The sequence below is a fragment of the Hippopotamus amphibius genome, chromosome 3 (genome assembly GCF_030028045.1).
Source record: "Hippopotamus amphibius kiboko isolate mHipAmp2 chromosome 3, mHipAmp2.hap2, whole genome shotgun sequence".
In the NCBI taxonomy this organism is placed as follows: Eukaryota; Metazoa; Chordata; class Mammalia; order Artiodactyla; family Hippopotamidae; genus Hippopotamus; species Hippopotamus amphibius.
Window position 1 is genome coordinate 67456312 of NC_080188.1, and position 16308 is coordinate 67472619.

Here is a 16308-nt window from a genome sequence, read left to right on the forward strand (position 1 = left end):
GGCTTTCAAAATAATTGATTCAAAGTTAATTTTAAACAATTGTAAATATTTTGGGTTTATATGCTCAGTACTAGATTTAGAATAAAAAATTTTCACTTTCCTGATCAATCAACAAGAAGATATTAAGTAATTAAGTAACTGAAAAGGAAGTCTTTACTTGTACCTGCACATGTATGTATAGTTTTTAACCACAAACCATCCTCTGGGTTGCGTATTTAGTCAGTTTACTTCTCAACATTATAATAGATAGAGCTACAACTTGCTTCAGCTCGCAAGTTACACTTCACTGTTACATCATTTCTGATTTTTACTTCACATATATATTTTTGGAAATATAGCTTTGCCTTTAGTAAACGGCAGTTTTCTTCAGTCTTTATTATGCCCAAATGATTTTTATTCAAATTGTATTAGAACTTCTCATCAGGATTTATATTTGCTTGTTTTTATTGTTTTCAACTGTATATAATTAATTTGACTGTATATGCAGTTTTTATGCAAGCCTGTAGATAGGAATGTTGTACTCTTTATACTGCGAATAATATATATACTAAATATACATACTAATGCAGAGACTGTATATTTTGAATTATGTGTGTGTTATTTTGACACAGTTTCATCAAGTCCTATATACCAATAAGCTTAATAATCTTATAACATTGTCTGTAAGGGCCTTTTCTTAGGAATAAGATAAACGTGTTACAATCTTTTTATGAAACCTGCTCTTTTTAGTAACTGATCAACATAACTTCAGTGAGTTACTGGAATTCTTGGCATACTTTTCTGTACCTATAATCTATACCAGTGTTTTAAACATTAAACTTAAAACTCAGGGGGAAAAAGGTTCTTCAACTTGAGATCTTCTCTCCAGATCTCCATTCTTTGGAGTTTCCATGTGTGTGACCTGAAGAACTTGGAACCATTGAAATTCAAATGTAGGTAGGTAAGTGTTCACACCAGCGCATGCGTTGATTGCCTTATATCTCTTTGTATATGCATCTGTATTGCACCCCCTCAGTGCCTTTCTTCCTCTTCCTCCCCATAGATCATACAGGGCCTGTGTCATCTTGATATTACATAATTTTGTAATTCTGTATTTTGGTCAATATTTGTCTGTGATGTGTGTCAGGAGCAATTTTTAAAGTCTTCAGACATTTATGACATTGTGCTGTCTAAAGACTGTTGTTCACACATAAGTGTTTGCTATGTATGGACCTGGTTGCATTTTTGTGAATTGTGTTTGTTGAGCTCGATAAACATTCCCTTGGAGTTGCTGGTATTCATTGAAGGATGCAAAAAGTCTCAATCTTGAATTCTGTTGCTTATTCTCTCAAATGTATCTAGAGAATGTGAACTCTTTCTGGCTCTAAGGATTTCTTCCAGTTAGTCTTTAATTTAAAAATCATATTCCTGATACTATTCACAATAGCATGAGTGTCAGCTGCTATCCTTTGAAGTCTATTCACAGCTTTCTTTGGGCAATAAGAAAAAGTGATTCAACTTAATCCTTTGCTTCCAGCAATAATAACTAATACTCATTTATTCCACATAAACAGTACCTCTACTTAACCCCCCAAAAAACTATTAATAGTAAGTTATAACTAAAATAGGCAAACAGATCTAATCATGGAATATTCTTCTAGGCTTAAGTAGAATTTCTTCTCACATAAGCAAAGTGAGATGTTCAGATGCTTAATAAATGTTTTGCTCAAAATATCTTAGCACCAAAATCTAGGATTCTTACCATGCTTTTAATTTTAATTTTCTTCTGTTGTCACATCTGCCAGGCATATCACTGAATTTCATAATCTCTTTTCCATATTTTTTTTCCAATTCCTATAAAAATTAGGTAATCCATTGGCATTGGTTCTTAAACTTTTAATCTCAGAACTCTTTTAGACACTTAAAAATTACTGGAGATCTCAAAGATTTTTGTATATGTGGTTATATCTACCAATATTTATTTTACTATATTGGAAATTAAAATGAAGACATGAAGTTTTTTAAATTATTTAGTATTGCATTTTAAAATAATAAAAATTCATTATAGGTTAACATAAGTAGCATGTTTTTATGAAAAATAACTTTAAAAAATTTTTTAATTGCTAAGAAGAATAGCATTTATTTTACTGTGAGTGTGTGATGGTAAAGAATACAGGGACTAGTAATACAATTTCGTGCCATGTGCCACTGACTGGGTTCATACTAATGTCCCAGCAGTTTTACCCACCAGTGTTTTTGTACTATCAATGCAAAGGTCAGTACAGTGAAAAAGGCAAATCAAATCTTGGTATTCTTATGAGGGTAGTTTTGACCTGGTGATCCTCTGAAAGGGTTTTGGGGACTCCACTTTGAGAACCATGTTCTAGGATGCCTGCTTATTTTGAAATGAATATTTGTATCAACCAATTTGAGTAAAGTTTTTTCCTTCTTCTGGGCCTCCATTATCTAAGGAGAATGACTTGCCTGCAATTGGTATGAACAGATCTTAAAGTTTTTTGAGTATAATTTTTTAGTTACCATCATAGAAAAGGATATAAAAGAAAGCACCCAAGTGGTCCAAAATGAGGTCTGTCCATTGGATGACTATATATTTTTCTCTTTACTTGTGTGTGATGTGTGTGTTGTATGTGAGTATATAATTAATTTGGCTCCTGAGTAGCTTGAAAACACATTTTCATGAAGCAATGTGATTTTCATGAATTACGGCAGTTCACACCATATGCCATTGGGCTCTGCTACTTTTTCTGCTGACCTATCACAATTTCAAATATTACTGCTTCAATTTGTAAGCCACAGATTGTATGAAACTCTGTAATATTTCTTAACTTTTTGTCCCTCTTATCCCTGGAACCAAAATTCATAATATTGTAAAAGCAATCCAAGAAAGTGGTAGAGATGCTAAGTTAAGGGGACATGAAGAACGTCATCTAAGTGGCACTCTCCTGTTGAGTTATTTCCTTCATAAATGTTGTTATCTCTCTAATGTCCCTGGACTGTTGGATTTTTATAGTTTGTACCAACAGTACTGAGGGGGTGTGTGATGCTTACATATACGCAGACATAAAGTGGAGTTTGACTCACTCAATGCATGCGCTAGTGCTCACGCTTACATACCTGAAATTTAATGATTCAGCAGCTCTGCAGTATTTGAAGAGGTAGTCAAAATGAATAAACAAATAAATGAAAGTTAAAAATACTGCTAAAGAACAAGAATCTGCAGAGGTGATCCAATAATAAGGAACTCTATCTACCGGTAAGTAACCAAAATAATTTCTGACTTAGAAAGCTTCTTGGTGCATGGTCTTTATAAATACTATAACCATAATACAATATTCTGCTGATATAACACATAGGTATAATACTGTAATAGGTGTAATACAAAAGAGGTGTAAGTAATTTGCCTGTAAGATAAGTATTGTGAATCATTCATTAATTACTGAATTGTATAGTTAGAAAAAAATATTTAGCATCAAAAGCATAAAAACAAATCATTTAGTTGAGTAATTCTTTTATATCTGTCTCCTTTTAGAACAGACTTCATAATTCCTTTGCAAAATTTGAAATTATTTTAGACCATTTGAACTTTAAATGTAAACTCAACTTTGTCTCAGGCCTTGTTTTCTATTCTTGTTTTGGTAATAGGCCCCTTTCTAGTATAGATGGTCCCCTACAACTGAACCAGATAATATCCGTAATTACCATCAGTTTTCAGGGCCGATAAGCCTCTGTTGGCTATCTCTTCATACTTCACTCTAAAAGCAGGAAAAATTAACTACAAAGACCTCCAGGCAAGTAATCAATTGGCATGTGAGACAGCTCAGCCTTGCCTTTATATTCTTTTCTGACAGTCACCCAGCCACCTCCTTATCTATAGGTTAAGAACTATGAAGAGTGATAAAGAGGTTAATACGTAAATTCCTTCAAAGGATGCATGCTATAAGGAAAATGTGTTTTGTAAGAAACAGATTTTTTTCTTTAGATTCCAGAAAAGTAACTTAAAAGAATTAGGAGAAAATTATTAACTTGAAAATGGCATATAATTTTTAAGAGGAAAAAAAATTTTGAAAGCATTCCTATATCTTTAGATGAGCCAGTTATTAACAGTAATAGTGTTTTGCATAGGCATGTGAGTGTTTATGTCTCTCAGCTTACTCTAAGAGTAGTACTTTTGGTTTTCATTTTGGTTTATTTACCTTCAACTCTGCTGCAGGTAACTCTCTTATCACTGTTCATGAAGAGTCATTGTGGAAATCCAAGGTATATTGAGTACTTTGGAAAACCAATTTGTTTCTTAGAAAATGAAGGCAAGCAATGATGACAAAGCCATATTGACTTCATTCTCTTTACCTCTCAAGCCAAATTTTCCTTTCTTTACTAAGACGATATTCACTATTATTAAATACAACTTTGAAAAGAAAAATATTTTAAGTAACCAGATTTTTTTCCTTGTTGAAACTACTTTCCTTCCTAACAGTCATCGAAGAATGCTCTGCTGCAAATAAACAGTAATTTGTGTGTGTTATATACTTTTCATTCTTTGTTATGAAGCAACTATTTTTAAGGGATTCTAAGATTTTTATCTTCTTAGTCTTTATTAAAATTGCTTTTTTTTCTTACGCTTTTCATATACTCTGTGACTTTCTCTAATACAAATGTTACTTTGTTTAACCTTTAACTTAAAAACCAGTGGTAACGTTTAATTATTTATACATTTTAAAACCTGCTCTATAAAAGTATAAGACCATGTTTAAGAAAAATTAGTAATTTGACATTATTTGAATTATTTTCATTTCTAAACTTCTTTTAATCATTGAAAAGTTTTAAAACTGTCTGAACTAATGTCTTAAACATTTTCAAGACAGTTATATGAGTGGACTTAATCTTGCTTTACTGTAATTGAAAAAGTGTTGAGTTTGCAATAGGGAGAATTAGAGGTATTTTCATCTTACTAATGTCCAGTTAATACATAAACACTTTTTTTGTGTTTTGTTTTGTTTTTACAGATTCCCTTCAAGCTCAGCTTATCAACATGGGTGTTATTCCTACCTTAGTTAAATTACTGGGCATCCACTGCCAAAATGCAGCTCTTACAGAAATGTGTCTTGTTGCATTTGGCAATTTAGCAGAACTTGGTAAGTCCTAGTCATGAGCCAAAAATGCAGTTAACTTATTAATGTACTTATAATAAATTTTCCTTTAGATGTTAACCTGAAAATCTTTTTAGATTATATTGGTTTATTTTTTTTGAAGCATTGTAGATACATTGTTTCAGTATTAAAAAGTGTATATCCAATTACATTTTAGGATTGTATTGTTTATAATTGGAGCTAATTTGCTTTCCTAATTATTTTATGTATTAAGGTTTAAAGTTTATACTTGTATACTATTTAATAGAATTGAATATTTAAAATGCTCTCCACTTGACTTTAGTATTCTTATATGAGGGATGGTCTTAAAATCAAGTATTGTACTTCCAGGGCAAAACCAAGGACCTCATAATTTATTACATTTTGTATAAATTATTTGGTTATCAGGCAGAAAGAAATCTAGCAGACTAAGATTCTTCCCTCTCTTTTTACAAAATCCAAAAAAATAGTAGAGGACTTTTTCATAAGAATATGTTTATAACAGGATTTGAAAAAAATATGAGAAATCCTTGAAAATCAGAAGGCAGGCAGAAACAGACCAGTGCTGGCAACACAGCCTAGGCCTAACAGAGAGAGGACTGATGACCCCAGCACCCCTGTCTCTTTCCCCTGTTTTATTTTTCTGTATATCATGTACGTTACCCTTTCTTCTTCTCTCTCTTCCCTCCCCATAATTCTTGATAGAAAGTTACAACTCCTGGTCTAAATCTACCCCACAACCATGTTCATAATAAATTGTTCATCATGGGAACAGTGAAACGAATGATGTTTTGTCATAGCTAAAATAATAGCTACATCAAACAAGCAAATCAATCGTATTGATTATCCCCATTATAATTATTTATAATTTATAAATAAACAGGAACACCAGGACTTTAACCTTGGTTTTTCTAATTGAAAGCTCATCTCCTTACACACTCACATTAAAATCTTGGTTTTAGTACTTTATTTTTGCTTTGACTTCAAGTTAAGGGAATAGGGATTATTTATCAGAGTTAATTTTTAGAAGTCATTTTTATTCAGTGGGTCATCTCCTGGCGTTTGTGAATGTTTCTTGTCTTCTGCTTGTTTTCTTTTTCATACTGTCTCATTATTTCCATCATTCAAGTAAGGCCAAGAATGAAAGAACATTCGTTTACTGTTTTACAAGTTGGTTGCCATTAGTAAAATGGAATGTAGGAGTTTGTGTTTAGTATAGTTTGTAGAATTAAAACAGAAATGATGTTAAAATCCCTGATAATGTCGTAACCTTTGGAACAGAAACAGACACCACTTAATATGAGTTGCCTGTGTTAAGGTGTCAGGATTTGTTTGGGAAATTCTCAGTTCTGCCCCATCTCCCTGGGTCTGTATTAAAAGACGGATATGCACCCAATTTAGTTTGGCTCAATTTCATACTCTGTTCCCAGCTGTTACTGCCCTTACCCCCCATATGGAGAAAGAAAGTATAAAAGAGAAATATTTCTTTATTTACCAAAACTTCTAGAGTATATATCACAAGTCTGTTAGGTCCATGTAATAGCTAGGTTAGACATCAGCACTGAAATAAGACATGTATGCCCCAGGATACCCTCCTCTTTTCACTGTGGGCTTTACTGCCCATGTGTTAGCAGATCACTTAGTGTTATTTTATTGGCACAGGTAAATATCAACATTATATCACATATCACACACTTCTGAATATGACATATCATTAAATGCTAGGGTTACTTTTTTGTCAAAAATTCCTAACAAAAATATAAATAGCAGAAATTTGTGTGGTTTTGCCCACTAAAGATATAGCTTAAAGGCAAAATATAAAATAATTAAATAACTGCAATCTGTTTCATAACTAGGGGCAGGAAAAGAATGTGCAGCTCTATCTTTTTATTCTCTGAGTCCTTTATGTGCACACAAAATTTTTCTATGTTCACAATTATAGCGTGAATCCAACTTTAAAGTTTTGTATTTATTTAACATTATAGATTGAGCAGAATGGGATTTTTTTTCCCCTTTTTATTTGGCTTCTGAATCTTTTATAAATAAAATTGTCTGCTTAAAATATCAGTATTCGGGCTGGGGGTAGAGATGTTAGAATGAAAATTTGCACTTACTTTCACTCCCTTCTGGAAACCAGCTAAAATTACAATAAACAGATTCTTTTTTAAATGCAAAGCCATCAAGGAAAGGAAAGGGGGGTGGGGGTGGGGGGAACAAACAAGTAAAGGGGAACAAAAACTGTATAGAACCCAGAAAGGAAAGCAAGCAGTAACTTACTTAGCAAAACTTTGAAATCTAAATCCTGAATTGGAAAGCCAAGAACTAACCAGTTTGCTCTTTAGAATCTTCAAAAGATTTAGGGTTTGGTGGCATCAAGATTCCTAAACCTTCTTTCTCTTCCCACACTGTGGTAACCCTTCCCATCTAAGTAGAAGACTGTGTTTACTCTCTGGAGGGACTAAAAATAGAGGGTTTGTACACTGAGGACGTTAGAGGAAATGAAGTAAGAGATACCAGAATACCATTCTGAAAACAGATTAGGTGATAGTAGGTATGCTGACTTATCCCATTTGTCCTCTAGAACATGATCTTAAAGACACTTATGTTGGAGTTTCTCTACAAAAGAGCCATCTGACCTACAGGGAGTCTTCAGTCAACAAGGCCGCTCATACTCATAGATCCTAATCAGTTTTTAAATCCCAGTTCTTAATCAGCGACAGCCAACTAGAGAGGTGAGGACAGCCTCTAACATGGAAGATAACGAAGTAAACAAAAAAAGTAACTTGGAGGAAATAGGAACTATGCAGAGTGGAGGGAAAAACTATAATATGCTCAGATAAATGAGAAAAATACTGTAAGCATGAAACTGTAACCAGATGCTATTTTTAAAGAAGGAGAAACAAACTAGAAAGCTAGAACATTAAAAACACAAGAGCTAAAATGAAAAACAATGAAATGTGTGGAAAAATATTTATAGATGTAAAGCAAAAAACAAGGATATGGAAAATAGAAGAGAAAACAGACAATCAGACGAAGAGTTCTAGGAAGAGATAAGTAGGAGGAAATTGCCAAATAACTCAAGTACCACAGAACTAAAGTGCGTATTTCTCCAGATTGGAAAAATCTGTCAAATGCCTAGCCTAGTAGATGGAATTAGACCCCCAGACTATGGCACATCAATGTGAAATTTTAGAATACTGGGGACAAAGAGAATATTTCACAGACTTGCAGAGAGAGAGAGGGGAAAAAAGTTACATAAAGAAGATTGTGAATTAATAGACATCAAATGTATCAAAACAACACTGGTAACCAGAAAAAAATGGGATATTGCCTTCAAAAAAAATACCTTTTAAGTGTTTCACTTATTTATTTGGTTGCACCAGGTCTTAGTTGCGGCAGGTGGGTTCCTTAGTTGCGGCTCGCCTGCTCCTTTGTCATGGCATGCAAACTCTTAGTTGCGGCATGGATGTGGAATCTAGTTCCCTGACCAGGGATTGAACCCAGCCCCCTGCATTGGGAGTACAGAGTCTTAACCACTGTGTCACCAGGGAAGTCCCCCCCCCCCCTTTTTTTTTAAATTTATTTATTTTTATTTTATTTTATTTTTGGCTGTGTTGGGTCCTTGTTGCTGTGCACGGGCTTTCTCTAGTTGTGGCGAGCAGGGGCTACTATTCTTCCTTGCAGCACATGGGCTTCTCAGTGCAGTGGCTTATCTTTTTGTGGAGCACAGGTTCTAGGACACTTGGGCTTCAATTGTGGCTCACAGACTCTAGAGCACAGGCTCAGTAGTTGTGGCACATGGGCTAATTGCTCTGCAGCATGTGGGATCTTCCCAGACCAGGAATTGAACCTGTGTCCCCTGCATTGGCCTTCAAAATTTTGAGGAAAATTTATTTCCAATATAAAATTCTGTATGCAAGCCATCAATCAAGTGTGAGGTTACCGTAAGGACATTGTCAAACATGAATGTCTCAGAAATTGGTATCCCACATCTTTCCTGGAAGCCACTGGAAGATGTGTTCCACCAAAACAAGGAATATAAATAATAAGACTACATAGGAATCAGGAAACAAGAGATCCAACAGGAAAATAGAAGTTCCTAGTAGTATGGTGACATGAGAGCCCCAAATGGCCTGATTTCAAAGAGCAACCAGTCCAGATTGGGGAAATTCTTTTACAAGATGAAATTGAGAGCACCTAAAGTGAACAAGCTTATTAAGAGAAAACTAGACAGCTGATGAAGAATTTGGAGTTGAATTAATGATAAGTACACTGAAAACTAAGTAAATGAAAAAAAAAAATCAGGGAAATAAAAATAATTCCAGGGCAAATGAAATTGTATATTATTGAAACATTAATTATTGAAATAACCAAAATTATAGTATACGTACATTGAGAAGATGGAAGGTATTATGGAGACAGGAAAAAAAGAAAGCTAGTGCTTCATCTTTCATAGTGGGAAGTCAGTCAAAAGTTGTCAATATAAATACGGTATTTAAAGATTTGGAGGTAAATACCAAGGAATTAGCTAAAAGAGCTTTATGTGCTTGTTTTTGAAGAAAAAAATGGGCAAGGGGGACTGGTTTCTGCCAGTAATATAAGTGTCAGAACTTACTCTTTAGACTCATATGTAATTTTGATAAAAAAAAATAAACCCTTGGGAAATAAGCATTCTTGCTAAAGGTCTGTTAAGGATCCATGGCATTTAATTCAAATATAATGTCCAAATCATAATTCATGCTACTTTTCAAAGTATCCACCTGCAGTATAAGTACAGCTTTTTTTCACTAATTCCTATGTTAATCATAGTGCATTGTTTCCTTGTGCTGGCAAATGGCTTGAATTACTTAGCAGCAGTGATTTGGTTTCAGTTTAATAAGTGGAAGAATAAAATACAGGTTGGAAAAAAGAGTGCTGGAACTATTATTTTTTTAGAAGAGTAATAGCACATAACTAGATAAATGATGTCTATCTACTTCACCTGTGATTTTATGTTTTGTTTTATTTGAACAATTGTCTGAAGCAGAGGAGTAACCACCAGTGTTGAGTTAAATCATTCTTATTTGAATCAAACTAACCTCCTTTTAGGGTAAGGTGTGCTGACATTTGTAAAATATGATTTGTGAGGGTTTAGGTAGCTTATTAGAAAAGACACTCCACCCATACTCCTTTTCTGTGACACTAGAGAATCGTACTTACAAATCTTGGAGTGGATTCTCATTTTGGCACAATCTGGTACATGTGCCAAAAGCAATAAAACAGTACAGTGAATCAAAACTGTATTAAGCCATATAAAAACTTGTGTTTCTCCATTTTCTTTTAAAGTTGAACTTGCAGTATTTTTTATTTGATATTGGCAGAGATTTACCAGAGACTAGAGAGCAGAATGTAACTCTTGCAATCATTTACTTGTTCGTTCAGTCACACATTTATTCAATCAATACATTTCTTTTGAACACCTGCTCTCTACTGGGCACTATACTTTACACTGTGTTTGTGGTAGTTAAGATAATATACACTGCCTGTGCCCTCTAGGAGCTTATAGTTTAGTGGATGAGATGGAAGTTTATTTTTTTAATGAGTTTATAGATAAAAAAGCATATAATTTTAAATTATAATGGCTAGTATGAGAAAGTAAGTGAATGAGGTAAGGAACTAATTTAGATTACAGGCATAGACCCTAGGTGGGAAAGAGTATTTTCAGACAGTCAAAATTTCAAAATATCTCCTTACACGGTATATAGTAGCTTTCTCAGGAAGCTGCTGGAGGATGCCTCCACCAAAACTAAAAAAGTGAAGGTGAAAGGACACAGATAATACAGTATCAGATACAGGGGGGAGAAGAAAGCATCCATCAAGATAATGAAAAATTCCAGGATGTCAGCTCTGCCCCCACAAACATGGAGAGCAACCAGTCTAGATTGAATTTGGCCAGAATTCTCTGAAAGAAACTTCTAGATAAATTGGTAGGGTATCTGATGCAGCAAAAGAAAGTGAGAAGAGAATTGGAGAGAAATGGAATGGATTGTGGTTGTATTTTGGAGGTAGATTGATAGACCTTGGTTATTCTTTGGATGTACAGTTGAGTGAGAACAAGTGAGCAGCGACCCCCAGGTTTCTGCCTGCATGGCAGGTGGGTAAGTGGCATGTTCATTCACTAAGGAAGTCTGGAGAAAGAACAGATTTCAGGGTACTATCAAAAGTCCACTTTAGACATGGAGTTTGAATGCTAGAGACATATTCAAATGGAGATGTCAAATGGCCAGTTAAATAAATAGCCTGGAGTTCAGAAGAGGACTAGAGATAATGACTGTATAAGCATCAACATATGCTATTTCTGTGCTATGGAAGAGAATTAAATTGCCTAGGGTGAGAGTAAGGATCAAAAAGGTGAGAAGGCAAAGGATCAAGTCCCAAGGAACGATAATAGAATTTGCAGAGGTCTGGTAGAAAAGGAGGAGCAAGCAAAGGAGACTGCAGAATGTAGAGGTGGGCCAAAACTAGTTAGAGGTGGGTTTAGTAATGCATGTGAGTTGAGAAAGTAGAGACAGTGTATGTAGACAATGCTGTCAAGAAACTTGTCTGTAAAAGTGAGCAGATTGGATGGTAGTTGAATAAAAGTGGAGTAGAGGGAAGGTATTTGTTTTTAATATTGCTGTTTTTCTGTGAGAAATATTAAAGCAGATTTAAATGCTGATGATAGGCTCTAGAGTGAGAGGCTGGAGATGGTGAAGAGGCAAGAGGGAATGAGGAATTGGCCTTTAATAGAAGGCAAGCCAGGAACAGTGCAAAAGTATACCACTGTAATGGTGTAAAGACAAGTCACCTTTAATTCAGCCATGTAAAATATGGTCTGTTATGAGTAATTTTTCTTCTTTGACTAAAAGCCTTGAAACTATGAATTTATAACAGTAATTTTACTGTTGCTATGGTTACCTATATATCATGCTAGTGAACATTTATTTTATAGACTTGGATATAACTGGGTCAGAACATTTTCTTCAAAGCTTTAGACATTTTTCCTCTTCAGAGGCATTTAAAAAATGGATTTGATTGTTCTTGTATTTGAAGAGTGTTTGTGTTTATCAGTAATGGTACAAAATGACCAAGTATTGAAAGCAATAGAAAACAATTTCTGGATTTAATTTTGTTTGCTTACTCTAAATTTTCCTGTTTTTTGTTTTTTTGTTTTTGCAGAGTCAAGTAAAGAACAGTTTGCCAGTACAAACATTGCTGAAGAGCTGGTAAAACTCTTCAAGAAACAAATAGAACATGATAAGAGGGAAATGGTTTTTGAAGTTCTTGCTCCACTGGCAGAAAATGGTGAGAAAATAAATGCATCTCTTGATTTTTGATTATGTAGGCTTTTTCCATTTTTTTTGAATATTATTTAATTGCCAGCTATTTAACTCAAAATCCTTCTTTTTTTAAATAATGATATGATAGGTCTTATTTTGAATGTCTCTAACTTCAGCTATATCATCTATTCCATAACTCTATCCACATTGGCCAAAGCTACTTTCCAAGTTCCTTTGATTTTATAATCTTGGCAAAGATGGTTCTGTAGTTTACACGTTCTTATGCCAATCTGGAAAAGGCAGCCAAGAGGCTGAACTCTGCTTGTGTACCCTTGCAGGGCAAAGGTCATAAAAGTTGGAGTACCAGTCCTATCAGCAGTGTGAACACTGGTAAACTGCTCCTGTCTTTGGGCAAAAAATCTTAAGGGATATACTCTAGCAATGAGAGGGAACCAGAGTAAACAAACCATCCCATATAAATAATTTTTCAAGTACAGTGTCTAGCACATAATCAAAGAGGACCAGACACATGAGGAGACAAGACATTGTAAGCAAGAATCAGCACAAAGGACAGGCAACAGCAGCAAATCTCCAGATACTGGAATTATTAGACATTGACTCAAAACAGGTATGCTTATTATGTTCAAAGAGTTGAAAATTTTAGGAGGAAACTAGAAACTATAAAAAGTGCAATAACAGATTTGGAAAAGAAACAATTGGAAATTCCTGAACTGAAAAATACAACCAAAATTAGGAACCTAAATATAGTTGAATTAGAGAACCAGTGAGCTGGAAGATAGATTGGAAGGAAGTCCAGAATGAAATACAGAGAAATGAAAGAACCAATATACATAAAAGAGGATAAGAGGTACAGATTGTAAAGTGACAGGGTCTCATAGATTTTTTGGAGTCCCAGAAGGAGGGCAGATGGGAGGGCAGAAGTTTGAAGAAATTTTGGCAAGAGTCCTTACCAGAAATTATGAAAGAGATCAAAGATTCAAGAAGCCTAATGAATTTAAAACCTCATAAAAAGAAATACACATTTAGATACATCTTTGAAATTGAAAAAAAAAAAAAAAGAAAGAAAGAAAATCTTAAAAGTAGCCAGGAAAAACTAGATTACCTTAAAAAAGGCAAAAGTTTGACAGCTAACTTCTCAATAGTAGCAATGAAAGCCAGATGACAAACATCTTCTATGTACTGAAAGAGAATAAATTCAACCTAAAATTCTAAACCCAGTGAAGATATCCATCAAAACTGAAAGCAAAATGAAGATATTTTCAGATTAGAAACTGAAAGTTCACCACCAAGATACCCTCGCTAAAGGAAATTATAAAGGGTGTTTGTTAGATAAAAGGAAAATGATTCCAGTAGGAAGGTTATAGCCACGAGGGAGGAGAAAGAAACAAAACAAACAAACAAAAACTAAATTATGTAAACTTATGAACATTGAATATATAAAATAATAAAAATAATTCATTGTGTTAAGTTTAAAGTGTATATGTATATAATTTAAAATATACCACAAAATGAATATATAAATCTGGAGGGAGGTAAAAGTAGTTAGAGTCCCAAGACCCTTGTATTATCTGGAAGAAAGCACTAGTAGATTCTGATTAATAAATGATATCAAATTTTAAGGTGAACTAAAATAATTTTTAAAACCAATGTGTATCTATGTAACTAATGGAAGGATTTATGGAAATTTTTTTTTTAAATACCCCATCAATCCTAATTAACAGAAGAGCAGAGAGAAAAGGGGACATGGAACAGGGGTTAAAATAGGGCAGAAAAAATATGCTAGATTTATGACACAGTATTTCAGTAATTAGATTAAATGTCTGTGGCCTGAATGCTTTAGTTAAAAAACCAGTTGTTAACTGAATTTTAAAAAACCAACTATACTTTTTAAACAAGCAACACTTCTTAAATATGAGTAGATTTAAAAGATTGAGATTAAAAAGGCTGAAAAAAATATACCATTCAAACCTTAAAAAGGCTGAGGTAGTCATATTAATATCAGATAAAATAGACTTTAATATTTAAAGACTTGCTAGAGATAAAGGTGACTCTATCATGATAAAAGGTCCAATTCACTTGAAAACTATAAAAATACACATTATCTCAAAAGATATGAAGCAAAGATATTCAGAACTATGCGGCACCCTAAAGATCCACAAAAATCATTATGGAACAAACAGATTAAACTAATAGGAATATAGAAAATGTGAACAACATAATTAAGGAAATTGATTTAATGGACATATTTTGGAACACTGCACCCTGCTTCAGAGCCCTTTCTTTTCAATTACATATGAAAGATTTAAAACATGTATACTTATCATGGAGAAAAATTCAAAGAATTGCAATCTTAGAGTATGTTCTCTGATCTAAGTGAATTTAAATAGTAACTAATAATAAAAAGATAACTAGGAAATCCCTGTATGTTTGGGTATTAAGAAATACACTTCACATACCTCAGAGGTCAAAGAAGAATCATGAAGAAAATTAGAATTTTTTTCTAATAATAAAATTAAGAACACTATCTCAAATCTTGTATGATATAGGTAAAACCATACTTAAAGGAAGTTTTGTTTTTTGGTTTTTGTTTTTTTTACTTTAAATAAATATAATGGAAAAGGAGAAAAGCTAAAATCAATGAACTCAGTATTAACCTTAGGAATTGAGAGAGGGAAAACATAAATAAAACCCAAAGAAAGTACAGTAGAAGGAAGGAAATACAGGAACTGAAGTAAATAAGATAGAATATCTGTAATGCAATATGAGCATATACTTGCCAATGTTGAGTCTGAAAAGACATCATAAAACTGGTAAATCCCTAGTAAGATTAATCATGAAAAAAGGAGAGAGAAAGCACAAATAACCAAAATCAAGAAAACAGAGATCTCACTATAGATTTTACAATATTAGGAGAATGTTATGAAAATTTGATGCCAATACATTTTCAAGTATGGATGACATATACTAGAAAAGCTGAGTATCTTATTTTAAATTTTTTCAGGAAGTAGAAAAAGCAAATATACTCACCAGTGTATTTTGTTAAGCTAATAAAGTACCGACAAAGACAATACAAGAATAAAAATTAAAGGCCAGTCTGACCATAAACATAGATCCAAAATTCCCATAAACTTTTAGCAAACAAAATCCAATAATATATTTAAAAATGAATCATCAGGGGAATTAAAGATGGCGGCGAAGTAGAGAGACGTGGAGTGCATCCCTCCCCACAGATGCATTGGGAATGCACGGAAGGACGCAGTAATTCTCACAGAGAAACAGCTGAACACCAGCAGACGGCCTTGGACACCGGATGGGACTGCGGGGAGCCCGACATAGCCGGTAGGGAGGCATCTACGAGGGCTCAAAGAGGGTGAAGCGGCGGAGCTGTGGCAGACGGGAGGGAGTGAGAAACATTCGGAGGGTCCGCAGCGCAGCTCAGCGTTCCCGGACCAAGACATCGATCCGCAGCTGAACGGAGGGTCCAGGAGCGGGAGTGTGGGAGCAGGAGAGCTGGTTCAGTGTGGGAAACATTGTTGCCAGTAGGGTGACGGACCGAGAGGACAGGAGGGAGGAGGCCCGCGGAGAGGAGTGCCCGTTCCTGAGAGCTGCCCGGCCATGATGGCGGCTAGAGGCTGCAGGCTCACTGGCGGCTGGGAGGAGCCACGCACATAGCCTCTCTCTCTCTTTCCGCGCCTCTGCAACAGGCAGTGGAGAGACGCCCTGCGGGCCACCTAAGGCGCTCAGGGATAACAAGTACCCTCAGGCACTCGGGTGGGGCTAGATTAAAACCCCTTGCAACGCCAGCAGCAGGGAGGCTGCCGAGAGGAAAAAAAAAAAAAAAAAGAAAAGAAAAAAAACCCCCG

At 34.6% G+C, this 16308-nt stretch overlaps 1 protein-coding gene across 5 annotated transcripts in view; it reads left to right on the top strand.

The window, feature by feature from the left end:
- The window catches only part of RAP1GDS1 (Rap1 GTPase-GDP dissociation stimulator 1), a 149077-nt gene that overhangs the window by 95999 nt on the left and 36770 nt on the right, over positions 1–16308 (top strand). For all 5 annotated transcript variants that reach the window (XR_009052698.1, XM_057727897.1, XM_057727896.1 and 2 more), the window contains 2 exons: positions 5004–5132; positions 12324–12449. Coding sequence is in view for 4 of the 5 variants with exons in the window: in XM_057727897.1 (XP_057583880.1) it covers positions 5004–5132; positions 12324–12449 (255 nt within the window). In the remaining variant the exon portion in view is untranslated. The remainder of the gene's footprint in view (positions 1–5003; positions 5133–12323; positions 12450–16308) is intronic.